This window comes from Mixophyes fleayi, chromosome 2 (assembly GCF_038048845.1).
Source record: "Mixophyes fleayi isolate aMixFle1 chromosome 2, aMixFle1.hap1, whole genome shotgun sequence".
Taxonomy (NCBI): Eukaryota; Metazoa; Chordata; class Amphibia; order Anura; family Limnodynastidae; genus Mixophyes; species Mixophyes fleayi.
Genome location: NC_134403.1, coordinates 93,528,583 through 93,553,026, shown reverse-complemented (window position 1 = coordinate 93,553,026; position 24,444 = coordinate 93,528,583). Strand labels below are relative to the sequence as shown.

General features: G+C 40.6%; 1 protein-coding gene across 1 annotated transcript in view; it reads left to right on the top strand.

Annotated features, from left to right (window-relative positions):
- Nucleotides 1–24,080, top strand: part of RB1 (RB transcriptional corepressor 1) — a 195,775-nt gene extending 171,695 nt beyond the window's left edge. The window contains exons 19-27 of the mRNA XM_075199696.1: nt 827–963; nt 1,578–1,723; nt 3,966–4,070; nt 4,951–5,064; nt 6,171–6,337; nt 8,613–8,643; nt 9,852–9,985; nt 11,661–11,704; nt 20,989–24,080. Coding sequence (XP_075055797.1) covers nt 827–963; nt 1,578–1,723; nt 3,966–4,070; nt 4,951–5,064; nt 6,171–6,337; nt 8,613–8,643; nt 9,852–9,985; nt 11,661–11,704; nt 20,989–21,056 — 946 coding nt within the window. The 3' untranslated portion in view covers nt 21,057–24,080. The remainder of the gene's footprint in view (nt 1–826; nt 964–1,577; nt 1,724–3,965; nt 4,071–4,950; nt 5,065–6,170; nt 6,338–8,612; nt 8,644–9,851; nt 9,986–11,660; nt 11,705–20,988) is intronic.
- The last annotated feature ends 364 nt before the right edge of the window (nt 24,081–24,444 follow it).

Here is a 24,444-nt window from a genome sequence, read left to right as displayed (position 1 = left end):
AGTATCTTTGTATTATATTCGTTACAGCACGTCAAAGTTCTCGTTTCATTACCAGGAAGTGTTTATTTATTTATGATACATGTTCTTAGGACATGCTAAGATGATTGGTAGTTAAAGAATCTAATTTGAACTCGCATATAGTCCTCAAAAACTATATATATATATATATATATATATATATATATATATATATATATATATATATATATGTGTGTTAGACCTTTGTTCTGCTTTTAAGAAGAAGAAACAGGTATGAACACAGGGCAATTTGTGAAAACTGGTTCACAAGGAAAACTTGCAGATTATTATATGTAAGCTGACCTTGCCACCTGAAGCGATCCTGTCAGTCCACCAAAAAACTGATCAATAGGGTCACTGTCAATTTGGCCATGCACAAAGGTGACCACATTGGAAAAAATTGGACACTTGGTCACGCACCCCATTCACTTTGCTGTCAAGCTTTGTACTGAGCGTGAGTTTTCATAAATGACAAGTTTACTTGTCAGCACTCTTTTGTTTCTAAATGCAGGGTTTTTTAAATTATAAATAATGTTTATATATTAGGGATTAAACTGCAGAGTGGTCAATTCTAATTTTGGTTGTATGACTTCCAAGTTAGAAGCATGTCATTTTTACTGGTAGCCAAGCAGACCAAGCAGACCAAATACTGAGCAGCTCTATTTAATATTGTCCCACTGTTCTACTAACAGATGGAAACAAGGCTCCTGTGATGAGACTAGGCATGTTGACTTATTCTGTGTTTTTTCCGTTTGACAGTTTTATTGCATGAATGCAGATTTGCTCATATGTGTGCTCTTGTTTTCAGTTATCTCTCCCCTTCAAGAAACACCCACCATAATGCTGCACATGGCATGAACAACCAATCACATACAAATGGGCAGTGCCCCCCTCCTTCCCATCCTCAGCAGAAATCTACCTCACTCTCACTGTTCTACAAGAAAGGTACAGATATCACAAGCTTATCTCATAGTTTTCCATGTATGCGTTTATCTTATATGAATAATGACTCCTCCACTGACTGATCAACATTTATTGTTATAACATTAATTCATGACCTTCTGAAATATCAGAGGGTTTTCCTTGAATGAATGACTAACCGCTCTTTGTATGTTTTCACTTCTGGGAGTGCAGTTGTTAGGGGCTAGAAGTCCTGATATATATTTTGTGCCAAAGTCTACTCAAACTGAGGAAGTATGATAGTTTGTTCTGCACTTTATGCCTTTATGCTACATGACTGATTTTTTATTCCAAATGAACTTCCTGAGTAGCTGGCAACATGGAATGCAGATCACATAATAGAGGTTCTTCGCCTTTTTTGTAACTGGGTATCTCAATTGTCAGTGGGACATTGTCCTGAAACTATGTGCGCCATAGATCCAGAACCAGTGTGACATTAATCCGGAACCGCAAAAGAGTTGGCTCTCAATAATAGTATTGCACATCTAACATTGAGCCAACCACAAAAACATATTCTAGGACCCCATTTGAAGTTATTGACTCACGCTAAGACAAGTTGACTATGTTAATCTACATTACTTGTGTCCTATGTTATCCAGTGTACTGCTTGGCCTATCTACGACTGAACAGTCTGTGTACCAGTCTGTTATCTGACCACTCTGAACTGGGGCAAGTCATCTGGACACTCTTCCAACATACTCTGCAGCATGAATATGAACTGATGAAGGACAGGCATTTAGACCAGGTAATGACCTCTGATTTCCCAACACTGTGAACGCTTACATACTGACAAATGTTATAACTCGTATATAACATATCATCTAAGGACCACAGTACATTTTTCATGCACATGATTTATTTGTCGGACACATGCATTGAAGCCCACCTCCATTCTGCTCCCTAATCTTAGGCTGATGGAACACTTTGACATTTTTTCAGTCTTGTGATCCATGATAGAAATGAGCAAAAGTAAAAGATTACCATGAGTTCTGGGCAGTATATAAGATATGGGCCGTCCTCTCCTTCCATCAATGTTTTGTACCGCTGCCACGTTATGTGAAGCCCCCTAAATGTATATAAAACTTCAATATTTAACCCACAAAATAAACCAAATGATTAGAAAGCTTTCTATTGATTTGTAAATGAGTAAATTTGAATCCCTCAAAATGAATATAGAACCCCAAAGTGAATTTACACTTAAATAAAGTGTAATACAAATAGCTCAGCACTAATCTATAATTTTACACCCATGAACTTATTATTTTGTCTCCTAATGAAATTACACTGTAATTAAATATTAACACCTCGTACTCATGCAGCCATTGTCATAGGAAAGAGAGAGGGAACTATGCTATTCTGAGTTTCCCTGGCAGGCACAAATGAAACCACTCCATCAAGCAATAAGAAAGTAATTTGCTCTCACCTTTGTACCAGGACTGATAACACTACATTTCTATTTACCTCTACAATTCCAGGACACTTTAATTGCTTTCACTATACTGTATGTACTACAGCACATTGATTAAATCACAATAACATTAGCTTAGAAGACCTTGTCTCCAGTGCTGGGAGGCAGCTAACCACTAAGCCACCTTCCTGCCCATGGATGGTGCTGTTTTTCAGCATGGTTGCTAATATTGGATATGCTTACAGTCAAGGTTGTTAGAGGGACAACAACATATGCAAAATAAATCCATATAAGGAGTAATGTGTTTTGACTATGAGGGTAAACAGGACCACAAGTTTGGCATAACCATTTTTATGGGATGTTTGTTTAAGTAATCCATAGTCCATGCTTCCATGGACATAGTAGAAACTTACAAGCGGAAACACTGGCACTCAACTAGTGTATGCCAGTTTGTATAATTGCCCTAGTGGATGGTTTTGGGTAAAGTATCCAGATGAAAATAGACACATGTCTACAATCGCCACAAAGAGGCTGTGTTATAGTTAGTTCAGCAATGGACTGTTAAATCTATAGCCAGAATATCTCATGCAGCCAATGGACAGTGAAAACATCTTACATTTTTATACAGTATTTAAGCAGCCTCTTCTTTGTACATATTATAATGTCCAGGGATCAGTGGTCCCATTATCTGCTCAATTTTCAGGTTGATGTGCTAAAATGGTGCCAATATGTGAGTGATCCTTAATACCATACTCGCCAACTCTCCCGGAAAGTTTGGGAGACTCCCAAAATTCGGGTCAGTCTCCCGTCATTTGATGCGATTCTCTGTGAATCGCGTCATATTAGGGGGCGACTAACAGCCAATCGCGTCATTTTGGCCCCGCCCCCGCGATGGGAATTGCGGGGCCAAAATGACGCGATTGGTCGCGCCCCTCCCTCCAGTCACGCCCCTCTCCCGGTTTCCCGGAGTAGGCAAGTATGCTTAATACACCAGAATTTTTTTTTTATAAACATACTTCAATGATACCACCAACATACTGGTGAATTGTGCAAATGACATTGGGATTAAACATCAGACTTTTTTTTTTCTGAAAACAAGAAAACTTCATTGTGAATGTTACAAAAAATTGCCAAAGAAACACAGCATTGATGGCTAAGCACTAGCAGTTGTCATGAAAGCTGTGCGATTGCTGTTCTTAAACTAAAGGACACACTTCTGTATTGTTTTCCTGTGTACTATAATATAATACAATATTAGAATAATTATATCATGTACAATTGATGAAGTAAGTGTTAACAACAGTGTAAGACACAGATACAATGGATTCAGATAAGCATCCAGGTGTGTGGAGCACCATGCACATATAGATGCCTTTGAGAAGGTTACTTCACATTCAAATTTGTATTTGGAGCAGCTTGAAAATAACTTCTACACCAGTCATTTTATTGATGTTAATTCAGGTCTCCCTTTGTTTACATTTAGTTTAGCATGATTTGAAATAAAACATGCATCATTTGGTTTTTGGGCTCATACTGTATTGTTATGTAATGTGATTTGATGTTCACCATTATTTTCTAGATCATGATGTGTTCTATGTATGGCATTTGCAAAGCTAAGAATATTGATCTAAGATTCAAGACCATTGTAACAGCATATAAACAACTTACAAACACAAACCAAGAGGTAGGTTGTGACAAATGCAGAATGCAATGTAATTAAAAATTGTTTTACTTTTCTCTTTCTCTACATTAAATGTAAATGTTGTGGTAATGAAATGTACTTCTCCGAACACACAAACACATGGGCTGCACTTCCCTAATTCCAAGGTGCAGGGAGGGGCACTCTATAGACTCTATAGGCTCAAGGAGCATGCTAAGCACAATATGAAAAATAATACACAGTATAACGATTCTCACTAATCAGTTGTGCTGTAAACATTGAAACTTACAAATTTCAACAGAAGCTGTATTAGTCTTCAATATTTTGCAAGAGCGTCTTAACTCACCCATTCTTGGACAACCCCCTTTCTTAAACCAGCCATTTCCCTATGTTGCACCTTTTCCTGCGTATTGTGGGATACCAAAATATGGGCAAATTACATAAGGCTTGATGCAAGTAACCCATTAAAAAAAAATTACATTTAGAAGCATCAGATCTGTTAGTGCCATTTTCCAGATTTACGGTTTTAAATTTCATAATGGAGATGAAAGGGACACGCTTTTTATACTTACCTGCGGACAGCTGCCTTCAGTAACCGCTGCTGGGTGCAGCAATTGAGCCGGGATCCAGTTAGTTCAGCTTCTGTTCTCCCACAGTTATCCACTGCTCCTCTGTTAAATGAAAAACACAGATCTCTCAGGACATTAGACAATGACACAATTAAAGTATTGCAACCTGTAACATAGTGGTCATTTGGACACAAGGGGAGATATACAAAATGAAAAAGACTATTGCATAAAAGAATACCACAAAGAACAGAACTTGAATACTATTGTGTTCCTTCTGCATTTCACACAGGTCAAGATGTATATATTAGCAATATGTTTTTGTTTTGTTTTAACAGACCTTCAAGCATGTATTGATCCGAGAAGGGAAACACGACTCTATTATAGTATTCTATAACCTGGTCTTCATGCAGAAGTTAAAAAGTAATATCTTGCAATATGCATCGACACGGGTAAGATCATTCATATCTTGTAGAGTGCTTCTAGTGGGCCCGGCAGTCACCTACACACAGTGGAGGCAGGAAATTTAGACTGAAACAATATTCATGAGAATGCAGATTATTAGTATTGTTATTATTATTGTAGCACACTGAACAGTAATTTCCAATTGAAAATTGACTGTAATAAGAAAACACTGGTACAAACGGACAGACAGGAGGTCCCTGTTTGCAAGCTTATGCTATAGACATCAAGAATGACAGAACTAAGGTATATGTGGCATGTATCCATAGTGAGTTGATAGGATGAATATTGGCTCAGCCCACAAACTGGCGGCCTCCACTGAGTGTGGGTGACGGGTACATTTTTAAAAGCAGGCACTATGGAACCTAGACTATGAGAATCAACATTTTGATAAAAGATGAACAGAAAACAAAGTGTAAAGCGAAATATATACTTCATGTACTTTTATGAGACTATTTCATTTACTTTGTGTGTTGCATGATCGTACTCAGTAGATAATGTACTGCATAGATTAATTGCATACCAAGTGAGAGCTTGAAATATTTGTTTTGCTTAAACTTGTATTTAAGTCATACTTGCCAACTTATGGCAAGTATGATCCGGGAGCCTGCCGGGGGAGGTGGGCGTGCAGGGGGCGGTGCTCCCAAAATCGCATCATTTTGGCCCCGTCCCCATGACGTAATGACGCAAACCGCATCATTTTACAGCGGGGGCAGGGCCAAATGCTGCGATTCCCGGTGAATCGCAGCGTTTTGGACCTAAAGTGGGCAGAGCCGGGAGATTGCCACACTCTCCCGGGAGTCCGTGAGACTCATGTGAAATGTGGGAGTCTCCCGGACATTCCGGGAGAGTTGGCAAGTATGAGTTGAGTGTAATTACATCTGTTGGTAAATTGGGTGAATTAGTCCAAAAAGCAGGAATTAAATTTTGTTAAATGATTATTTTTGCAGCAGTTTAAACAATTCTGACCAGAATACACTATCTCATAATGCCTCAAAACCCTGGAAATATTGAAGTATAATCCTCAAAAACATCAGTTTCTTGTTACCTTTATGTAATATAATTGTTTGTTACCAAGTCTTCCTTTATGTTTTAGCCTCCCACCCTGTCTCCAATTCCTCACATCCCACGAAGTCCTTACAGATTTGCAAATTCACCATTAAGAATTCCTGGTGGAAATAATATCTATGTCTCACCTTTGAAAAGCCCCTACAAATCATCTGATGGACTACTTTCCCCAACAAAGATGACTCCCAGGACTAGGTTTGTGATCTAAATATTGTATACACTCCCTCTGGTGTTCAACCAGCAGCCTGTGGTATATCACTTTGCTCTGCATCCCCATGACCAAGACCACACAGTCTTGCTTTTAAAAATACAGAGTGTTTCAAAAAGATAGACCCAATTTCAAAGCAATATATTTCACAATAGCATCATGTTACAATTACACAATAAATTACAAACGGTTTAATGAGTTAGCAAATGTTATTTTCCATTTTATAAACACTCTATGTGCCCTTCACGTGCTTTATGGATAACATCAAAATGATAGTTGAATTAGTCCCTAATGCCTCTCAGTGTCTTCATCCACTGAATTCATTGCTGCCGTGATTTTGTTTTTGAGGTCCTTCAGACTAGTCGTTATGGGTGGCACAAAAACACATTTTTTGACGTATCCCCACTAGAAAAATTTGCAGAGAGTAATGTCTGGGGATCTTGGGGATCACGAGTGTGACGCCAAGTCTTGGGACCTATCCAACGTTGAGGCAGTGTGTCATTTAGAAAACAGAACCTGCAGGTGCCAGACATTCTAATAAGGGATCGTTAGTCCTCGGCTGGCACGAAGATTGAACCTTTATGGGCTCTGCAGAAAACTCTCTTGAATGCTTCTCACGTTTTCCACTGAAGTATGCGTGGTCGCCCTATGCTCTTCCCTTTACTTAAACAGATTGTATCCTCAAAGTGTCAAAACCAACGATGAATGCTCTTTGGCACTGTCGGCTCAGTGCCAAAATGCCCTTGAAATGCACACTGCACTGCAATTACGGATTAATCTTGCTGAACTGCAGAATGCAAAACGCCTTTTGTTGCGGGTTTGCCATCTTGCAAACAATGAGGCTAGGGGCTGTTGGTGCGCTGTTAGAGGCATCTAGCGGTGGTAATTTGAAACTCTATGCCCCACCCTTTCAAGTGGTAAGAGTTTCATTCATTTCAAATCGGGTCCATATTTTTGAGAACACCTGTTATGTATCAAGCGTCCATTTCACATTTACTAAAGGTATTTCTATTCATAACTTTTGTTCAAATTGCTTTCATCATGCTGTAAATCCAAAACATTGTACCACAGAAGGCTGTCCAAGCGCCAGTGTGTATGAGCCAATTCAGAATTGTTTGCACCTATACTTTGTTGTTGTTCTCAATGACTTATTTGCCAAAGCATATATTCTTCATAATAGTCCCTAACCTATATATAGATCCTAACCTATGTATATATATCACTCTTGTTGCATCTAATTAAATCCTCCTTGTGTGTATACACATATACTTTATAAATAAAATATAATGGTATCTAATATAATCCTATATGTGTAATAAAGTGCCAGCACATTACACAGCACTGTACTAACAAAGTATATACAATGACAATAAAAGCTAAAGATGGTCCTTACAATATAAGTGAAGTGGGAGCACTTCAGACATAAGGCAGAGGAATGTACAACTGTAGCTGTTGGTGGAGGTATTGTGTGTGTGTGTGTGTGTGTGTGTGTGCCTGTGTGTGTGTGCGGCTGGCCGGTGTGAGGCAGAATCATTATCAGCCACCAATATTAAAGATTCCATTGATGACTGGCATTTTGTGCAGCTTCCGGTGGAGTGGTATAATTAGAATGAGGAGGGACAGTGGAGGTGTAGACCTGAAAAATTAACTGTCCTGTAAAAATATTAGGACAGTTAGCTAGTGGTAACAGTGACTGTTGTTCGCCATTTATTTACTTAACCTCCGTCTTCTGCTTCTGGTGGCTTTCACTTTTGGGCTCTCTTGTGGTTATCTGCCATTCTGAGTAGCTGTTTGCCTGATATGTCACCATGCTCACTGCTGTACACAGAGCCAGGATACTTGTTCCCCATGTTAGCAGAAGTTGTGGTGGCCTTAGATCACCAGAGGAGGAACAGAGACAGCAGCAACAATGGCAGTTAACTTATCGGAGTCCAGCAGAAGAACTTGGATAGTATTACAATAGATCTTCTAAACAACCCTGTCCTTGGTGTGATGACACTCCTCCATACTAGACTTTAATTACCCCACTGCCATCACACTATTGTAACTTTTATATTTGTGATTAGATGACGGTGAGAGGTAGGGCACAGAGCTGATCTAAAGTGCAGCTATCTACAATAGAGAATGTTATAAAACGTTAATCATAATTAAACAGTGTGTTGTAGTTTCCCTTTTGAGCGTTAAATACTGTGTTATAGTCAGTATATTATTTATACCTGTTACTGTAATGTTGATAGATTTTCCAATATTGTTGCTTTTCAGAATCTTAGTATCCATTGGTGAATCATTTGGGGTAAGTTTTCATTATAATTTCCTCAGTTTTCTATGCATGCAGAGCAGTTTCGGGTACATACTAAATAATATCTGTCCAAATGTCAGCTGGAGAGTTTTCTTTTTAGGACCGTGTTGTAGATACCTGTAGAGTGATTTAAACACATTGCACTTGTCCTGATCTCTGCCTTAAAAGAATAATTAAAAAAAAACCTAAGCCCATTAATCGCCAATATATTCTAACTCGTCAATAGGACAATAGAAAAATAATTTGGAAGAATAGCTTGTAGATGGGTTATTGTGTATTTGTAATTAGGGGAGAAGAAGTAAGCCTACCAAATAAAATACAGGGTATGACTTTATGTACTGGAAAATGCATGACTTGTTTTACCAATGCCATATGTATTTCAGGTTACATTTTATATCATACACCTATCTCACCTATCTCTCTTTTATGGAGGGATAGTCCCTCTTTTGACCCCAGTCCCCCCCATCCCTCTTTCTGGAATGTGCCACTTTTGGGTAGAACACAATGCTTTTTTAGTTTTGCCATGTTTTTGTCTATGTAAAGTAAATTGTTTCTGTGAATTATTATTATTATTACCATTTATTTATATAGCGCCACTAATTCCGCAGCACTGTACAGAGAACTCGCTCACATCAGTCCCTGCCCCATTGGGGCTAACAGTCTAAATTCCCTAACACACACAAACAGAGAGACAGATACACACAGACAGACAGACTAGGAGTTTGTATCCAAACTTTAGCCATTTCATCATCATCATCATCATCATCATCATAAGCAACTGCTATTACTAATTCCGCAGCACTGTAGAGAGAACTCAGTCACATCAGTCCCTGCCCCATTGCACCTAACAGTCTAAATTCCCTAACACGCACACAGACCAAGAGAGACTAAGGTCAATTTAATAGCAGCCAATAAACCTACTGTTATGTTTTTGGAGTGTGAGAGGGAACCAGAGCACCCATAGGAAATCGGCGCAAACACGGGGAGAACATTCAAACTCCACACAGATAAGGCCATGGTCAGGAATCAAACTCATGACCCCAGTGCTGTGAGGCAGAAGTTCTAACCACTAAGCCACCGTGCTTCCATTTGAAGTGTTACTTGCAGCTATATCCACATTGCCATTGCTGTAACTCTGTTTCTTAAGTTTTACAGCTTTTACCTGTTGGAAGCTATTGAATGCTTTTTTTTTCTTCTTTCAGACAGCAGAAAAATTTCTGAAAATCAACCAAATGGTGAGCAGCACTGAGCGGCCTATCAAGAGGCCAGCGGATGGTACAGTCCCCAAACCACTGAAAAAACTCCGCTTTGATGGACATGATGAAGCAGATGGAAGGTATGATTGTCTTTACACACATTTGTAGACCTAAAGAGAGTAATCAGAACAGCATGTGTGACACTTAGAAGTGTATGATTGAAATTGACTAGAGATTGTGCTGACTGCTTAGTGTCATCTCTGGAAGATAGTGGGCATTATGGCCATCCATGTCATAACACCCATTTCACCACAAATGTGAAGTCACCAGCAGGAAGGTGGTGATCACTTCTCTCTTAACAGTCTGTTCACCAATATGCCATAAACTGGGTTTCAGAACATGCAAAAGAGACAATTTAATTATAAATGAAGTTAATACACATTTCAAGGTTTGAGATAAATTGCTATTTAATAGTAAGCTTGAATAGGGTCTAATTTGTAAAAAGTTGATGCTATCCACATAAATTTTACATGATTTATACCACTTGTATATGTGCCACTCATCTGAATTAAATATATCAATCCAATGTACTTATTAGTACAGTTAATGCTCTTCTAACCATGTGATCCTGATTGTGGCACTGGCTGAACAAATAATGAAACTGGAACACGAGAATGGGGTTGTAACTCAGCATCTAAACAGATTCTGTCATTTTCTAGTACAGTTTAGAAAATACATGATCTGGTTGCTGTGGGTTACAGCACCACTTTTTCTTGTACCAGTTTTTAGAAATGTCCCCAATGCGCAGGTCTCGGTATGGCGACCTTCACGTGTTGGGCTATGCACAGATCTTGGTGTGGCGACGTTGACGTGTTGGGCTATGCACAGGTCTCGGTGTGGCGACCTTCACGTGTTGGGCTGTGCACAGATCTCGGTGTGGCGACCTTGACGTGTTGGGCTATGCACAGATCTTGGTGTGGCGACGTTGACGTGTTGGGCTATGCGCAGGTCTCGGTGTGGCGACCTTCACGTGTTGGGCTGTGCACAGATCTCGGTGTGGCGACGTTGACGTGTTGGGCTATGCGCAGGTCTAGGTGTGGCGACCTTGACGTGTTGGGCTATGCGCAGGTCTAGGTGTGGCGACTTTGACGTGTTGGGCTATGCGCAGGTCTCGGTGTGGCGACCTTGACGTGTTGGGCTATGCGCAGGTCTCAGGGTGGGGGATAATTGCAGTGACACATTTATGGATACAGTGCAGGAGTTTAATTAAGACAGTGTGGAATCACTGATAAAGTTTGTGCTGGAAGCCTGTATGTCCTATTTCTTCACAGCTTCGGTTTGTGCCAGCATATATACTAGCAGAGTGAGAGTGATATTTATCTTTGCTCATAGATTCATAACATATTTCCATGTTTTAGTAAACTTGATGTAAAGCTTTTTTCCAGTTTCTTATTTTCCCTGATTGTTATGTTTGATGGTGTACAAAGCGTTTATAAATCACAGACTGCTTATTCAGTACAGTTGGCAAGCCTGGCGTTTATCTTAAAACTTTGGAAAGTTTGACATTTTGTGAATACTATATAATAAGATCATTCTTGTACAATCCAGTTTACCCACATATTTAAAGTGGAACTAACCTTTCAATAAATTCACAAGCTGCATAAACATTACCATAAGTTTCAGCATATTATAATAATATACATTGAGTTAGCTCAGATCTGTCCTCTGTATGATTTCATTATTTTATTTGTTTAATTGGTTTGTATTATTTAGTGTCAATTTATTCATAATATTCCATGTTCTTTCCTTTTCCAGCAAATCTTCTGAATCAAAATTCCAGCTGAAGTTAGAAGAAATGAGTGAGTATTTCTCGCTGGACACCAGTAGGTTCAGAGAATGTCACCCCTATCTCTCTATGTGCTGCGGACCAGCATTCCCTGTATTGTGCACAGCTTGCTATGGTAGTGTCTAGATATTTGCTGAATAATGGTTGTGGTACAAAAATATATTTGTTTTATTGGTACATTCAGCCATGAATGATTTATAATAGATCAACCTTTCCCTGTCCCCAATACAACTGGCATGTAGTTGTCCTGTACAGAGTAAGCAGGAGTCACCAATCAGTCATATAAAGCACTGCTGGAGGTTTCGTTTTTCCCTTCAAAGACTGAAGGAGTGAAGTTGGTTCTAAGATGTCATAAAATGAGAACACCTGGTGATACAGCAAACATGTTTTATTAAATATACCTGGCATAAGCAGTAATATATTGAAATAACCTTTTCATTATTTACAACGGCGGTTCCCAAACTGTGCGCCGCTGTCACTGGGGTGCCGCGAGCCAGACATAAAAAAAAAACCAAAGAACACATAAACTTACCAATCCGCCGGGCGCCAGGACCCAGCAGCCTCCTCTCTCCCGCAGCAGCTTGTTACTGACGTCGATATTCAGTGACAGCTGCGGGAGAGAGGAGGCTGCTGGGTCCCAGCGCCCGGCGGATTGGTAAGTTTATGTGTTCTTTGGTTTTTTTTTTATGTCTGGCGCGGGGCAGAGGAGTGAGAGGGAGTGTGACAGAGGGGCAGAGGAGTGTGACAGCGGGGCAGACAGCGGGGCAGAGGAGTGTGACAGCGGGGCAGACAGCGGGGCACAGGAGAGTGACAGCGGGGCACAGGAGAGTGACAGCGTGGCACAGGAGAGTGACAGTGGGCCAGACAGATGGGCACAGGAGAGTGACAGCGGGGCAGACAGCGGGGCACAGGAAAGTGACAGCGGGGCAGACAGAGGGGCTCAGGAAAGTGACAGCGGGGCAGACAGAGGGGCACAGAAGAGTGACGGAGGGGCACAGGAGAGTGACAGCGGGGCAGACAGAGGGGCACAGGAGAGTGACAGCAGGGCAGAGGAGAGTGACAGCGGGGCAGTGGAGGAGGACACAGCGTGAGAGGGGCAGTGGAAGGGGACACAGCGTGAGAGGGGCAGAGGAGGGGGGACATCGTGACAGAGGGCAGAGGAGGGGACAGCGTGAGAGAGGGCAGAGGAGGGGGGACAGCGTGAGAGAGGGCAGAGGAGGGGACAGCGTGAGAGAGGGCAGAGGAGGGGGGACAGCGTGAGAGAGGGCAGAGGAGGGGGGACAGCGTGAGAGAGGGCAGAGGAGGGGGGACAGCGTGAGAGAGGGCAGAGGAGGGGGGACATCGTGAGAGAGGGCAGAGGAGGGGGACATCGTGAGAGAGGGCAGAGGAGGGGTGACAGGGGGCAGTGTGAGAGTGACTACTTCTAAAACAGGACTGCTCAATAATTATTTTGGAGGGGTGCCTTGAAAAAATTTGGAGACTAAGGGTGCCGCGAACTGCAAAAGTTTGGGAACCACTGATTTACAAGCTTTAGTAGAAACTTTTTTTATGCCAAAGTCATAATATACTACATATATTTTTGATGCGTGATCTCTCACTTGTGAATGAATACACAGATCATAACATTCACAGGAAGAGGGTGTAGTGGGTGTCATAGCCTGAACAGGAACAAGTACCTGGGTGCAGTTCACAGCACTGGAATATCAGTGACTGCAGGAAACGTGTGTACACGTGCAATTACTGAAGCTGTTTTCACACTACCACTATGCAGTATATATAAAACCTTGTCATACACAGTCTGGCACGGCCAGAGTGCGTGCAGTCTGTGCCCTATTTTCATTCCCTCATTGTGGACTCTCTTATTGTTGTCATCCCTTAAAGGAAAAGAACATCAGATTTATAAGTAGAAATTATTTGTGCTTTTATTCGGTAACATTTTCTGTAAAACACATGGTCGTATGTCAATATTCTCAAAGATTTGCATATTTCACAAGATGAGTGGAAGTTACTGCAGTTGTAAATTGCCTGACAGAACCAGGTGTTTGTCCCTGGCTTTTGCTATTAACCTGTAACCCAGTACAACTTCCCTTGTTTCGTTGGATTATCCTGCATATTAAACATCCAGGGGAATTGTATTATTTTGATCTCCAATAGTTATGTTATTTTGATTAAATCTAGTATTCTATATCAGCAGTTGTCAAAGGAAGCCACTAGAACGGTTTTGTTCGGCCATAGCACTTTTTATATTTATGGTGCAGCCACAACGCAGTATAGTGGATACTGGTTGCTTTTTCCTGTAGTCGTATGAGAGTCCTACATTGTATACTGGAAATAAAATGAGGTAAGGTCTTATTTAGTGGCCAGTTACTGCAGTGTCCTAGGCACAGGGCCGGATTAAGGGAATGAAGGCCCCTGGGCTAAGGGGGCCTCCATTCCCCCGTGAGGGCCCCCCCCGTGATCCGAGCTGCCCGCCATCCACCCTACCTCCCATCCCCCGGCACTTACCTCCTTCCCCGGCGCGCTGTACTCTCTTTACTGAGTAGATCTTGTGAGAGTGAGACTCACGAGATCTCCTCAGTAAGGAGACTACAGCGCGCCGGAGAAGGACCGCAGTGAAAGTGCTCAGCAGCGATGACCGTGCCGGGGGCGCCCCCGACCGACCAATACTGCTGCTGAGCACTTTCAAGGGCCCCCTGGATGCCATAGGCCCCTGGGCTGTAGCCCAGTTAGCCCTATGGTTAATCCGGCCCTGCCTAGGCATATGGGATTGTATGCAATCTCACTATTATATGCGCACATAGGGCTGGCGTATGAGCTAGTCATAAAGGGAGAGTGCTATAATAAAAGAGGATAGGCATCAGTGCTGCTGTCTACACCTAAATTTGTGTACTAGATCTCAGCATGTGCCATGTGGCCGCCACTGATAGCCACAAGAACATTTTCCCCAGAAAAACACTTCTCTACGCACAGACATCTGCAGACTCGCCCGCTCCGTCCCACTGACCATTATTTTGAAATGATGGCATATAATTGCTTTATCAACAGAGATAAAATATGTTGACACTGATGAAATGATCTTGAAAAAGGGAAGAAAACTATTTTGGCTCTACTCTATCGCTGACATGTGTCTTTTCTTTTTTAGTTCTGAAACAAAGCAATCAAATGCATACAATGTAGTCAATAAGTGTGAACATTAATACATAGTTGCATCCTATATCTGTTATGCTGTACAAATTTACAATAAGGTTGATAATAAAGTATATCTTACACTGCCAAACATGTACTACCTAGAGTACCTAATAAATAGAACTCTGAAACAAGTACAGGTTTTTAAATTTGTGCAGTAAAATTTCATATATTTGTAAGTATTTGTAAAATCTTGAGGTTGCTTAAAAATATTGTTGTGCAGAATTAGACAGCAAGCCACCAGGTGTATGGGTGGCTCACTGTCTCTAATCCTTAACTCGTACCATGATGTGGAAGAGAAACATTTTTTGAGATGTGGGAGAGCTATAATGGGACACTTCCCTTTTCCAGTTTAACTCTCGATCTGAATGTGGGGACCTCTGGCTGGTTCCACACCGCAAACCTTTTGAAATCCTCTGACCTGGGACTATTCCCAGGATTGTCCATTTTGGTGTGAAGGGGAGGATATTTACCAGATTTGTCATGGTGAAGTTCCTGACTTTAAGCCATGAGCCTTTAACTATTGGACACTCCTTGGAGCAGTGGGAATCTGCTTTGTTTTCTTGGGATTTAGGGCAATTATGGGATAGAGATGAACCTATCAAATTACTGGAATGTGGGGATAAGTATGATCTATGACATACAGTAAGGAATAGTTGGTTATACACGTTGGCCAGTATGAGATGGCAGGATTCTGACAGGATCTTAATGAGGGTATCAACTACAAACTCAGGGAAAGGGGTTCAACCATTGTATCCACCATGGTTTTGTGTTGCAGTATTCTAGCCTATCTCATATAAAATGATGGTGTGCGTTAATTGCTTTAAGTTGAAGGGGCTTTTGGGAAAACAGTACATCTAAGGGGTATGCTAATCCTGGTCCGAAAGATTCTAATAACTCCTAATATAATGTTGTACTTGATACAACATATACACAGGTAATGTTTCAGTACAGTGATCCTTCAGGTTTAAGTGTCAGATATGCAGTATCCCAATGAGCTGATTGTGAAACAAAAGTATTCCTACACAGGGCTCAGGCTAAGTGCCACCCTCATTCTCCTGGACTTTATACTGAAATCAGAACCAATGTCTGTGGTTCATTTATTTAAAATAACAGCTACAAATATTGCAAATTGCATTCAGGTAAATTACACATACAGTAATCCAATACATTATTTTTACCCTGTAATTAAAATAAAAAGAGGTAATAAGTTGCACCCAATGCTGCATTTCTTCCCAAAATGTGAGTGTGTCCCTGTCTAGTCTTTACCCATTCAATTCATCCTTCAGTGTTACGTCATTGTTATACGCCTGGCGTAGGGCCACAGGATATATATACACCATTAGTACAGGGCACAGGAATGGTCTGAGTTTTATTTCATTGCTGTGATGCCACAGAGCCTGGAAGGCATATGGATATATGGAAGATGTTCGGCTTCCCTCTACACATAGGCAGATTCCCTAAAACTAGTTGTTAAAACATGTAAAGAAAACTCAAAAAAAAAAACAGAAATTGGGAAATCTTACTTGTTTTGTAGACATCCACAGTCTTCTCTCAGTTCTCATTTTCAGTTTCCTGCATGTCATTTCAAAATATACATCCAAAATATCGTGTAATCAAGACAAGTCTTGTTGATGTCGAGATTAAAGATTGTATCCCACACCTCTTCGACTCCATATAGCATGGTTAGGCTGTACATAATATATTCACTGTAATCTTGCCCTGCACATTAGTAAAGGCTGTTGACAGCAATGCCACGTGTCCTATATCCCATGGGTAGAATAGTTCCACTTCTAAAGCATTTATTGGTTCTAAAACGTAAGTCCTTATCTTATTGATCCTACATTGCAAAAATGTATTCACAAAAGAAAAGGCCATGTGGCTAAATAAGTTAACATATGCTGTGAACTTAAGTGCAACGCCTTGGAAATACATCCAGGCTTGCTTAGAGATGTCTCTAATTGTGTTTAATGCATATGTTTAATGCAGGAAGTTTTTGGGTGCAATGTTAAAGACCCTTGCCCCCCATGGGTGCCTTATGACTCGGAGGGTGGGGGACAAAGGAGCCCTTCCCCTTTGGGAGATGTCCCAAAGATCACACCTACTGCATTTTTTGTGTGTTTTGTACTTTTTTTTTTGTCCACTGAGTGATAGAAAGTATGCAAAAAATGTTATAACTAATGGGGGAGGGTGGATGAGGGATATAAACATTTTAAAAACACTCAAATGAATACATCACTACAATGAACATACTATTCTTTAACATGTATATAGCTGCAAGACGTAAGCTGACACCAAATTACTCACAATTTTACTTTATTTCCTCATTGAGCAGAGGAACATTTAAATATGTATCAATCATTCATACCTTCTGCACATTGATATGAGTTGCTGGCACAGTGGTTGACACCTAGACGCGAGAAACTAAGAGACAGGGAAACACCATGAAAAGACAAACAGGAGATAAAGCAGTGATCGGCAACAGGCACCCTGGTGAGCCTGTTCACCTGCAGCACCCTACTCTGTGCTCCAGATCTGATTTGTTATGAAGTAGAGAATATTACTGAATGGGAGCAGCCAGCTTCTATATGACATGACCTCCTCTGTACCAGCATGCTGGAGTAGGAGGAGGTTGTGCAGAGTGCTCTACACCACGTGCTCTCTCCTTCCTTTGTGGGCTCCAGCTGTGATGGGAAGTATTTTAGCCAGTTAGTGGGAGGTCTGAGGGGCATATGGGGGGCATGTGAGGAAGTCTGTGTGGCATGCAGCTGATTTATGGAGTACATTTGAGATTTGAGGGCACTTGGGAGCATTTTATGGCACGTAAGGGTCTCAGTACATGTGGTAACATTTTTTGAGGGGGTTTGAAGACTTGTGGTATTTTGGAGCAAATGAGGACATTTTGATATGAGTGGTGTGTGGGTGCCAAGGTTGTTCTGGGGCTGTTTTCTTTCTTGAAATTAAGGATAATGTGCAGTTCTTTTGAAGCTTGGAGGGCAGCACATGCGACTCTTGAAGTATATCCGAATGCTCATCACTGATGTAGAAAGACAAGACAGACAAATGGAGAGACTTGATGGGGCAAGCAGACCCTGTCAGGACAAACGTAAATGAACAGGGCAGGCAGACACAATGACAACAGATACAGACAGAATAGAAGACCAACAAGTCCAGTGATATACTATAAGGGCTGAATGCAGCCGTCTAACCTTCAAAAAGGTCTCACATTTCTCATATTTTCAGTAATATGTAATAACACGGCGGTAGTCACATTAATGACTACCACTATACAGACATTGGTTAAAACTACAAAAATATGCAGATTTCAAAAATGCCTACAGAAAGAAAATAACTTACAATAAAAATGACACTGTAGATCCTCAACATCCTTCCGTTACATACCGATTGCTGTCAATGTACTCAGCCACAGTGATATCTCTGTATTTAAAGTGCCAATGCCAGGACCCCACGACTTTAATATCTCATTTAGAAGTTAGGGTTAGGCATTGCCGCTTTAAATACAGAGATATTACTGTTGCTATGAACAGTGACGTAAATTGAAAGTGCCGGCATTGACAGCAATCGGATCTAGTGTCATTAATATTGTAAGTCATCATTTTCTTTTTGTAGGCATTCCTGAAATCGCCATTTTTTTTGTAGGTATACACGATGTCTCTATTACCACCATCGTGAAATCGTACCCAACCCATTATAACGATATTTAATCCAAGAAAGACCCCAATCTGTAGTAACATCAGCAGGCATTTTAATGCACAATAAAAAAAAAAGTGTTTTATAACCAATCTGACTATTAAAGTGACTCTAGATGACCAGATTTTCTACCTGCTTTTGAAAGTTAGGTGCAAAGTTGGAAGAGACAGCACGGTTCTGCAGAGGATTCCATCAGTCAACCTGTTGCACCTGTTTTTAATGTGCCCCATGCTAAAAGATGTCTGTTCACACGTAGATCCAAAAATAGACAAACATTTTGCTGAACTTTTGTGCGTAACAAGGCCTGGCTTTAATAAAGTAAGCAAAAATTACAAAGCTCTTTCCCACGGAGTAAGGAACAAGACCTCATGGTGCAGGCTGCGTGTCTCTCTGACCTCATATGTGCTGTTCACACAACATGACCTTACTGCATTGTGTAGAATGTCATGTGATGCAAACGTCTACTGCTCTGGGCAAAGAATAAGATCAAGTTCATTCCTATTATCTGCTTTGTGACACACCAAGCTAATTATTTAATAAGACCTGGGGTAAAGATTGTGGGTCATGAAGCAGGGAACAAGAGCTGGGGCTGATTGGGCATAAGGCAAAAAGAAACGGGGCCGCAGGTGAAGGTTCGGAGGTTTTCAGGCGGCCTTTTGCCCATCCCTGAACAAGACAGGAATGGCAGCAAGGGCCCAGGTGTGTGTCTTGGTGATTCATGCTCACTGTTGTAAGTAGTTGAGACAGACATTTGGAGAAACTAGCAGGGAAGGCAGACACCATGACAAAACAGACAGAACATAGAATGAAATGACAGGCAGACAGGACACAGGGAGACTGGGGGGACAGAGGTAGGCACTGACAAGACAGGGAGAACATAGAAATAAAGGACAGGTAGACAGGACACAGAGAGACTGCGGGGGGGCAGAGGTAGGCACTGACAAGACAGGGAGTACATAGAAATAAAGGACAGGTAGACAGGACACAGAGACTGCGGGGGGACAGAGGCAGGCACTGACCAGACAGGGAGAACATAGAAATAAAGGACAGGTAGACAGGACACAGAGACTGCGGGGGGACAGAGGCAGGCACTGACAAGACAGGGAGTACATAGAATGAAAGGACAGGTAGACAGGACACAGAGACTGCGGGGGGACAGAGGCAGGCACTGACCAGACAGGGAGAACATAGAAATAAAGGACAGGTAGACAGGACACTGGGAGACTGTGGGGGGACAAAGACAGGCACTGACAAGACGGGGGCAACAACTGAAATTTAGGCAATTGCTTTAGGCTAATACATTCTTATGCTAATGGCAGCCTGTAACATTGTGTAAAAAACAGGTTAGAACATATTTTACAGGCAAGAATATAAGATTTATGTTAATTGCAGATTATCCCATATATTAGCAAGAGATGGTAGCATAGCAGGACTGTATCTTGACTTTTGGACTTTTTTTGCATCAGATGATTTAAAATAATTTAATTGTGTTTTTCTTTACATACAGTCTTGACATGAAGGTTTTTTGCATTTTGCAGCGCTCTATGCCAAGGGTCCTTTATAATCAGACATACTTATATACGTTGATGAGAGAGGACCTCCATGTTCCAGTTGCCCCATATTTTGTACAGCCACTCATACAGACAGGGCAGCAAAAGTCTTAAGGGGTCCAGCAGAGACTCTACAGATTGGAAGAGACTGACAGCACAGGCAGCGATGGGGAGAAACTGATAGGATGAACCTGGGTACATCATCTGTCAGATGTCATATTTTATGCTCTGCAGCTGTATTATCCCCTGTAGCAGGGTGCTGGGCACCTTCTAATGACATAGACTGACCTCCCACTTGCCTCTCCTAGAAATTAATCTCTGTAACAGACACTCTAATTCTCTAGTTCTCTGTGTGGCTCAGTAAAGCTACAGATGTATGCAATATAATAAATATGCCCCTATTTAGTGGAAAGAAATCCAGATGATCAGAGGGTCTTATAACTTGGCGTTCTGGGCAGCATGGGCAGGTTATTCAGTGACTGGACTATGGTGATGCCCTGGATTTTCTTATCCCTGCTTGGGGACAGAACATATTCTTTCCTTTGCCATGTTAAGAGGAAACTATTGACATTAGCCCATTTATTTAATTGGTAAGTTATTTCTTTTACAGGTAAATCATATGCACCCACTTGTAATATATGTTGGGGCTGCGGTCACTGGATAATACTGGTAGTTAGAACACTGGGCCCTGGACTTACATCTAGGCTTCAGTATAGCACACAGGCTTGGTATGGGATTTTGTAGAATGTCTGGACAGAAAATGAAAAGCATCACTTATTTTGTTTTCACCAACATAAAGCCCATAACATGATTCTTTAAAGTTTAAAAACATCATTTGTCTTTTTCTCAGCAAGAGCAAGAATACAGAAGCAGAAGTCAGAGGAGTCATCGGACTTCATGAAGAAAGAAGACGAGTGAGTCTCCAGGCAGCCCCTGCACTATGCACCTGGTCCATCCCCATATTCTCCATGTAACTTGTTGCTAAGCTCACATAAAACATTACTATCCTATCACTGCACAAATAACTGAAAATGCTAAACCTTTAGAACATCATACTTGATTTATTATTCTCCGTTCAATAATAGTCTAAACAAATACTGTCTTAATTTTTCAAGGGGAGGTAAACATCAATTTACTAAATAAATGACAGCAGCCTGGTCTTATAAATACAAATGTTAAACTCCATCATAGGCCAGGGAAACAGACTATAAATCTGTGGACCACAATGAGGTATCCTTAGTGCGCTATATATTTTTTTTTCATCCGTTCATATTGAAGTATTATTTAACTTCTGTGCACATTTTCACCTGAGCCCAAAGGACAAACATTAATGAATTTGATACTACTGAGGACAATGGAAAACCCTCACCTCTGGTTTCACTGTATGACTCGAACGTAATATACTGCACTCTACTGTACATTCAAGTAAAATGCTCTATGTGGTATAGTGCTCAGTAACTAGAAAGCTTTTCTATGTACTTTTAATGTCTCAGAGTTTCTTGAAACGAAAAGAAAAGAAACAACACTGGAATTAATTCAGTTTATATATATTTAATTTTATGGCTTAAAGTGAGGATTGAGCATGAGTTTATATTATTATTTTAGCATGTGCCATTACTAATCCTGCCAATACCTGCTGTTACTATTGTCCGGGCAGCATAACCTGGATTAGCTGCAAGTTGTGGGCACCCTAGTGCAGCTGGTGCGGTCATGCCTATTTCACATAGATTTGCCACCTCTTGCATCTTGCTCAGATAGTGATGCCTGGGCACATGCTGACAGCAGTGATCCCACCAGAGCAACCTAAAGCTTCCTGCTACCCAGGAAAACAAATAGGTATGTTCATATGTTCATCTACCAGCTGCCCATTTAAGTCCGAACATAGGACATGCCGGCCTGGAAAATAACAAGTACAACACTGTGTTACAGACCTTTAGGGCTCTTATAATGCTTTTGTGCATTCTATATTTGTTTTCTGACAGTGGTAAATAACAATTGTGTGCATTAACACTCGCATACTAGTGCGTGATATTCTGTGCATGTACTTATAGACATATTTTTGCAAACTTATGTAAAGTAAAATCGCATGCACTATACGTGTTTACACGTTGTATAGTGCATATAGTTACAAGGACTGCCACATTCAAAACTATTTTTCTGGCATTCAAACCACATGTAAAATGCATTGGCTTGGTGCACCTATAATCTCTGGATTTAAAAGTAAAATAAAATGGAACTTTTTATTATGTCTTTACTTTTTCAGACATAATATATTGGAAAATCATAACTTGTCATTACACGTTGCAATCTTTTTAAAATGTTCAATTTCATGGCACCGTACTGTCCCAAGTTCCTGTAGGTTTATAGTTTCCCCTAATGTACTGAATTGTACAAGGTTTAGCTTTTGCACTGTTCCCTTTTGATTCTTATTTCTAAGCATGCCCATTGTTTTATTTTACTTTGTTTAGTTTCAAACTACAGACTATGTAATAAATTGAAGAGCACTACAATGTAGGAACAACTATGCAGCCGTTTTGTGAGCTGAACCAATATTCATGAGAATGCAGCCCATGACATAGGGATAAAGGTACTTTATGGCCTGTACTCACAAGGCAAGACTAAATACCCATGAGGCAGTGCTTCCTTGTAAGCACTCAATATCATTGGTTTAGCTGCATCTGGTGTTTGTGACAAGTGCACTTTGAGTGATGGTGAACATAAGTTTTAACTTTTTTTCTGCATGTAATGGTAATCTGAGGTGTACCTGAATGTAAAAGCACAGTATGATCTTCAGTGTAAAAATGATCCTATACATTGAAATGGTGTAATTTTACATATTTCCTATACAGCAGGTATGCTAGCATTAGTCATACATTTCATTCTAAAAACTTGTGGTATATGAATTTGATTGACACTCGCATCACATAAGTTTCTGTAAAATGTCTGATTAATGACTTGCTCTAGCTTGTATTAGTTGTATATTACTTATTAAAAATGAAACCAGGCCCTAGTGGGCTCCAGCGCAGCTTACCCCTTCATGTGGAACATACATAGGGATTTTCCACGTTCAGTGACCTTTTTAACTATTGGTTTGTACATGGCTTCCTGCAATTATATAACTTTGTTTTTATTTCTAGATTCCTTTTGTGCTTTTCAAGCATACATTTGTATCCTCAGGCAGGTATTTACTTCCATGGCCCTGGAATATCATACAGGGCTACTTCATGAATACAATGCTATCCAGTACAGAAAGCACAGCAGAACTTTTGTATTGTATATGGAAAACAGCAACTTTGTTTGGTGATATAAATGCATGGCTGAAAAACACAGGATGCTAATAGAATAAAACCATGCACCGAGTAGAAATGTCAGATGCCAATACAATAAAAGTTATCTCTTTAAAAGGATGGTAAATTGTGTCACAACATAATAACAAAATAGTATTATTTATATCGTACTGACTGTCATTATTCTTTAAAATGTATTGGGTTATCAAACGGGATATTACTGTAATGCCAAGGGGTGTGATGGGGTTGTGTTATGCTGTATGTTGGATGATTTTAACAATGTGTGATATTGTTTAAACAGTTCTCTCATGTAAAATGCCACACTTGGTTTGGTGGCGATAGCAGAATGGCGCTCAAGTCTTCCTGTGTTTACACTCCCATCACTGAAGGCTTCCGCTAGGTCAGCTTGGATTCCTCTCCTGCTTGTACTGCACACACAAGCTGCTGCCATCTTGCTGCAGATAAGTGGATCTCACTTCAGGAAGAAACATTTTTAATTGCTTTTGTCATTTTTCGAAAAACATTTCAGGATTTCTATATAAATTGAAGCCACACAGGAATCTCTGAGTGAATCAATTGTGATTATATTCATGTGACATGTTTATTCTTAATTTGTTTTCAAATTTTTAAAATAAAATAAAATCCTGAAGCTCAATGTGTTTTATAGTTGTTTCATTTTAAAGACAATCTAATGGAGTGCAATAGGGCCACAGAGAAAGGTCAGAGCAAGTAGCCAGAAGTCTGAACCAGGTCACCTGCAGAAAGAGCCCCTTGTATTTAATGCGGAGGTCTGACACAATTTGTCCCATACTGTAAAGGAAAGTCATATACACAACTAGATTAGCTTATCTCTAAAATATACAGCATTCAATGAAAAGGGGAGCCCTAGACTCTCCAGCCTGTTTCCCTGTGATAGTTGAGGTATGTATGGCTGCTACTTGCAGGTGTGACCATAATTTGAACGTTTAAGAGCAACAAAATGAGAAACTTGTGGTATAAGATTCTGAGAATGTAAAACT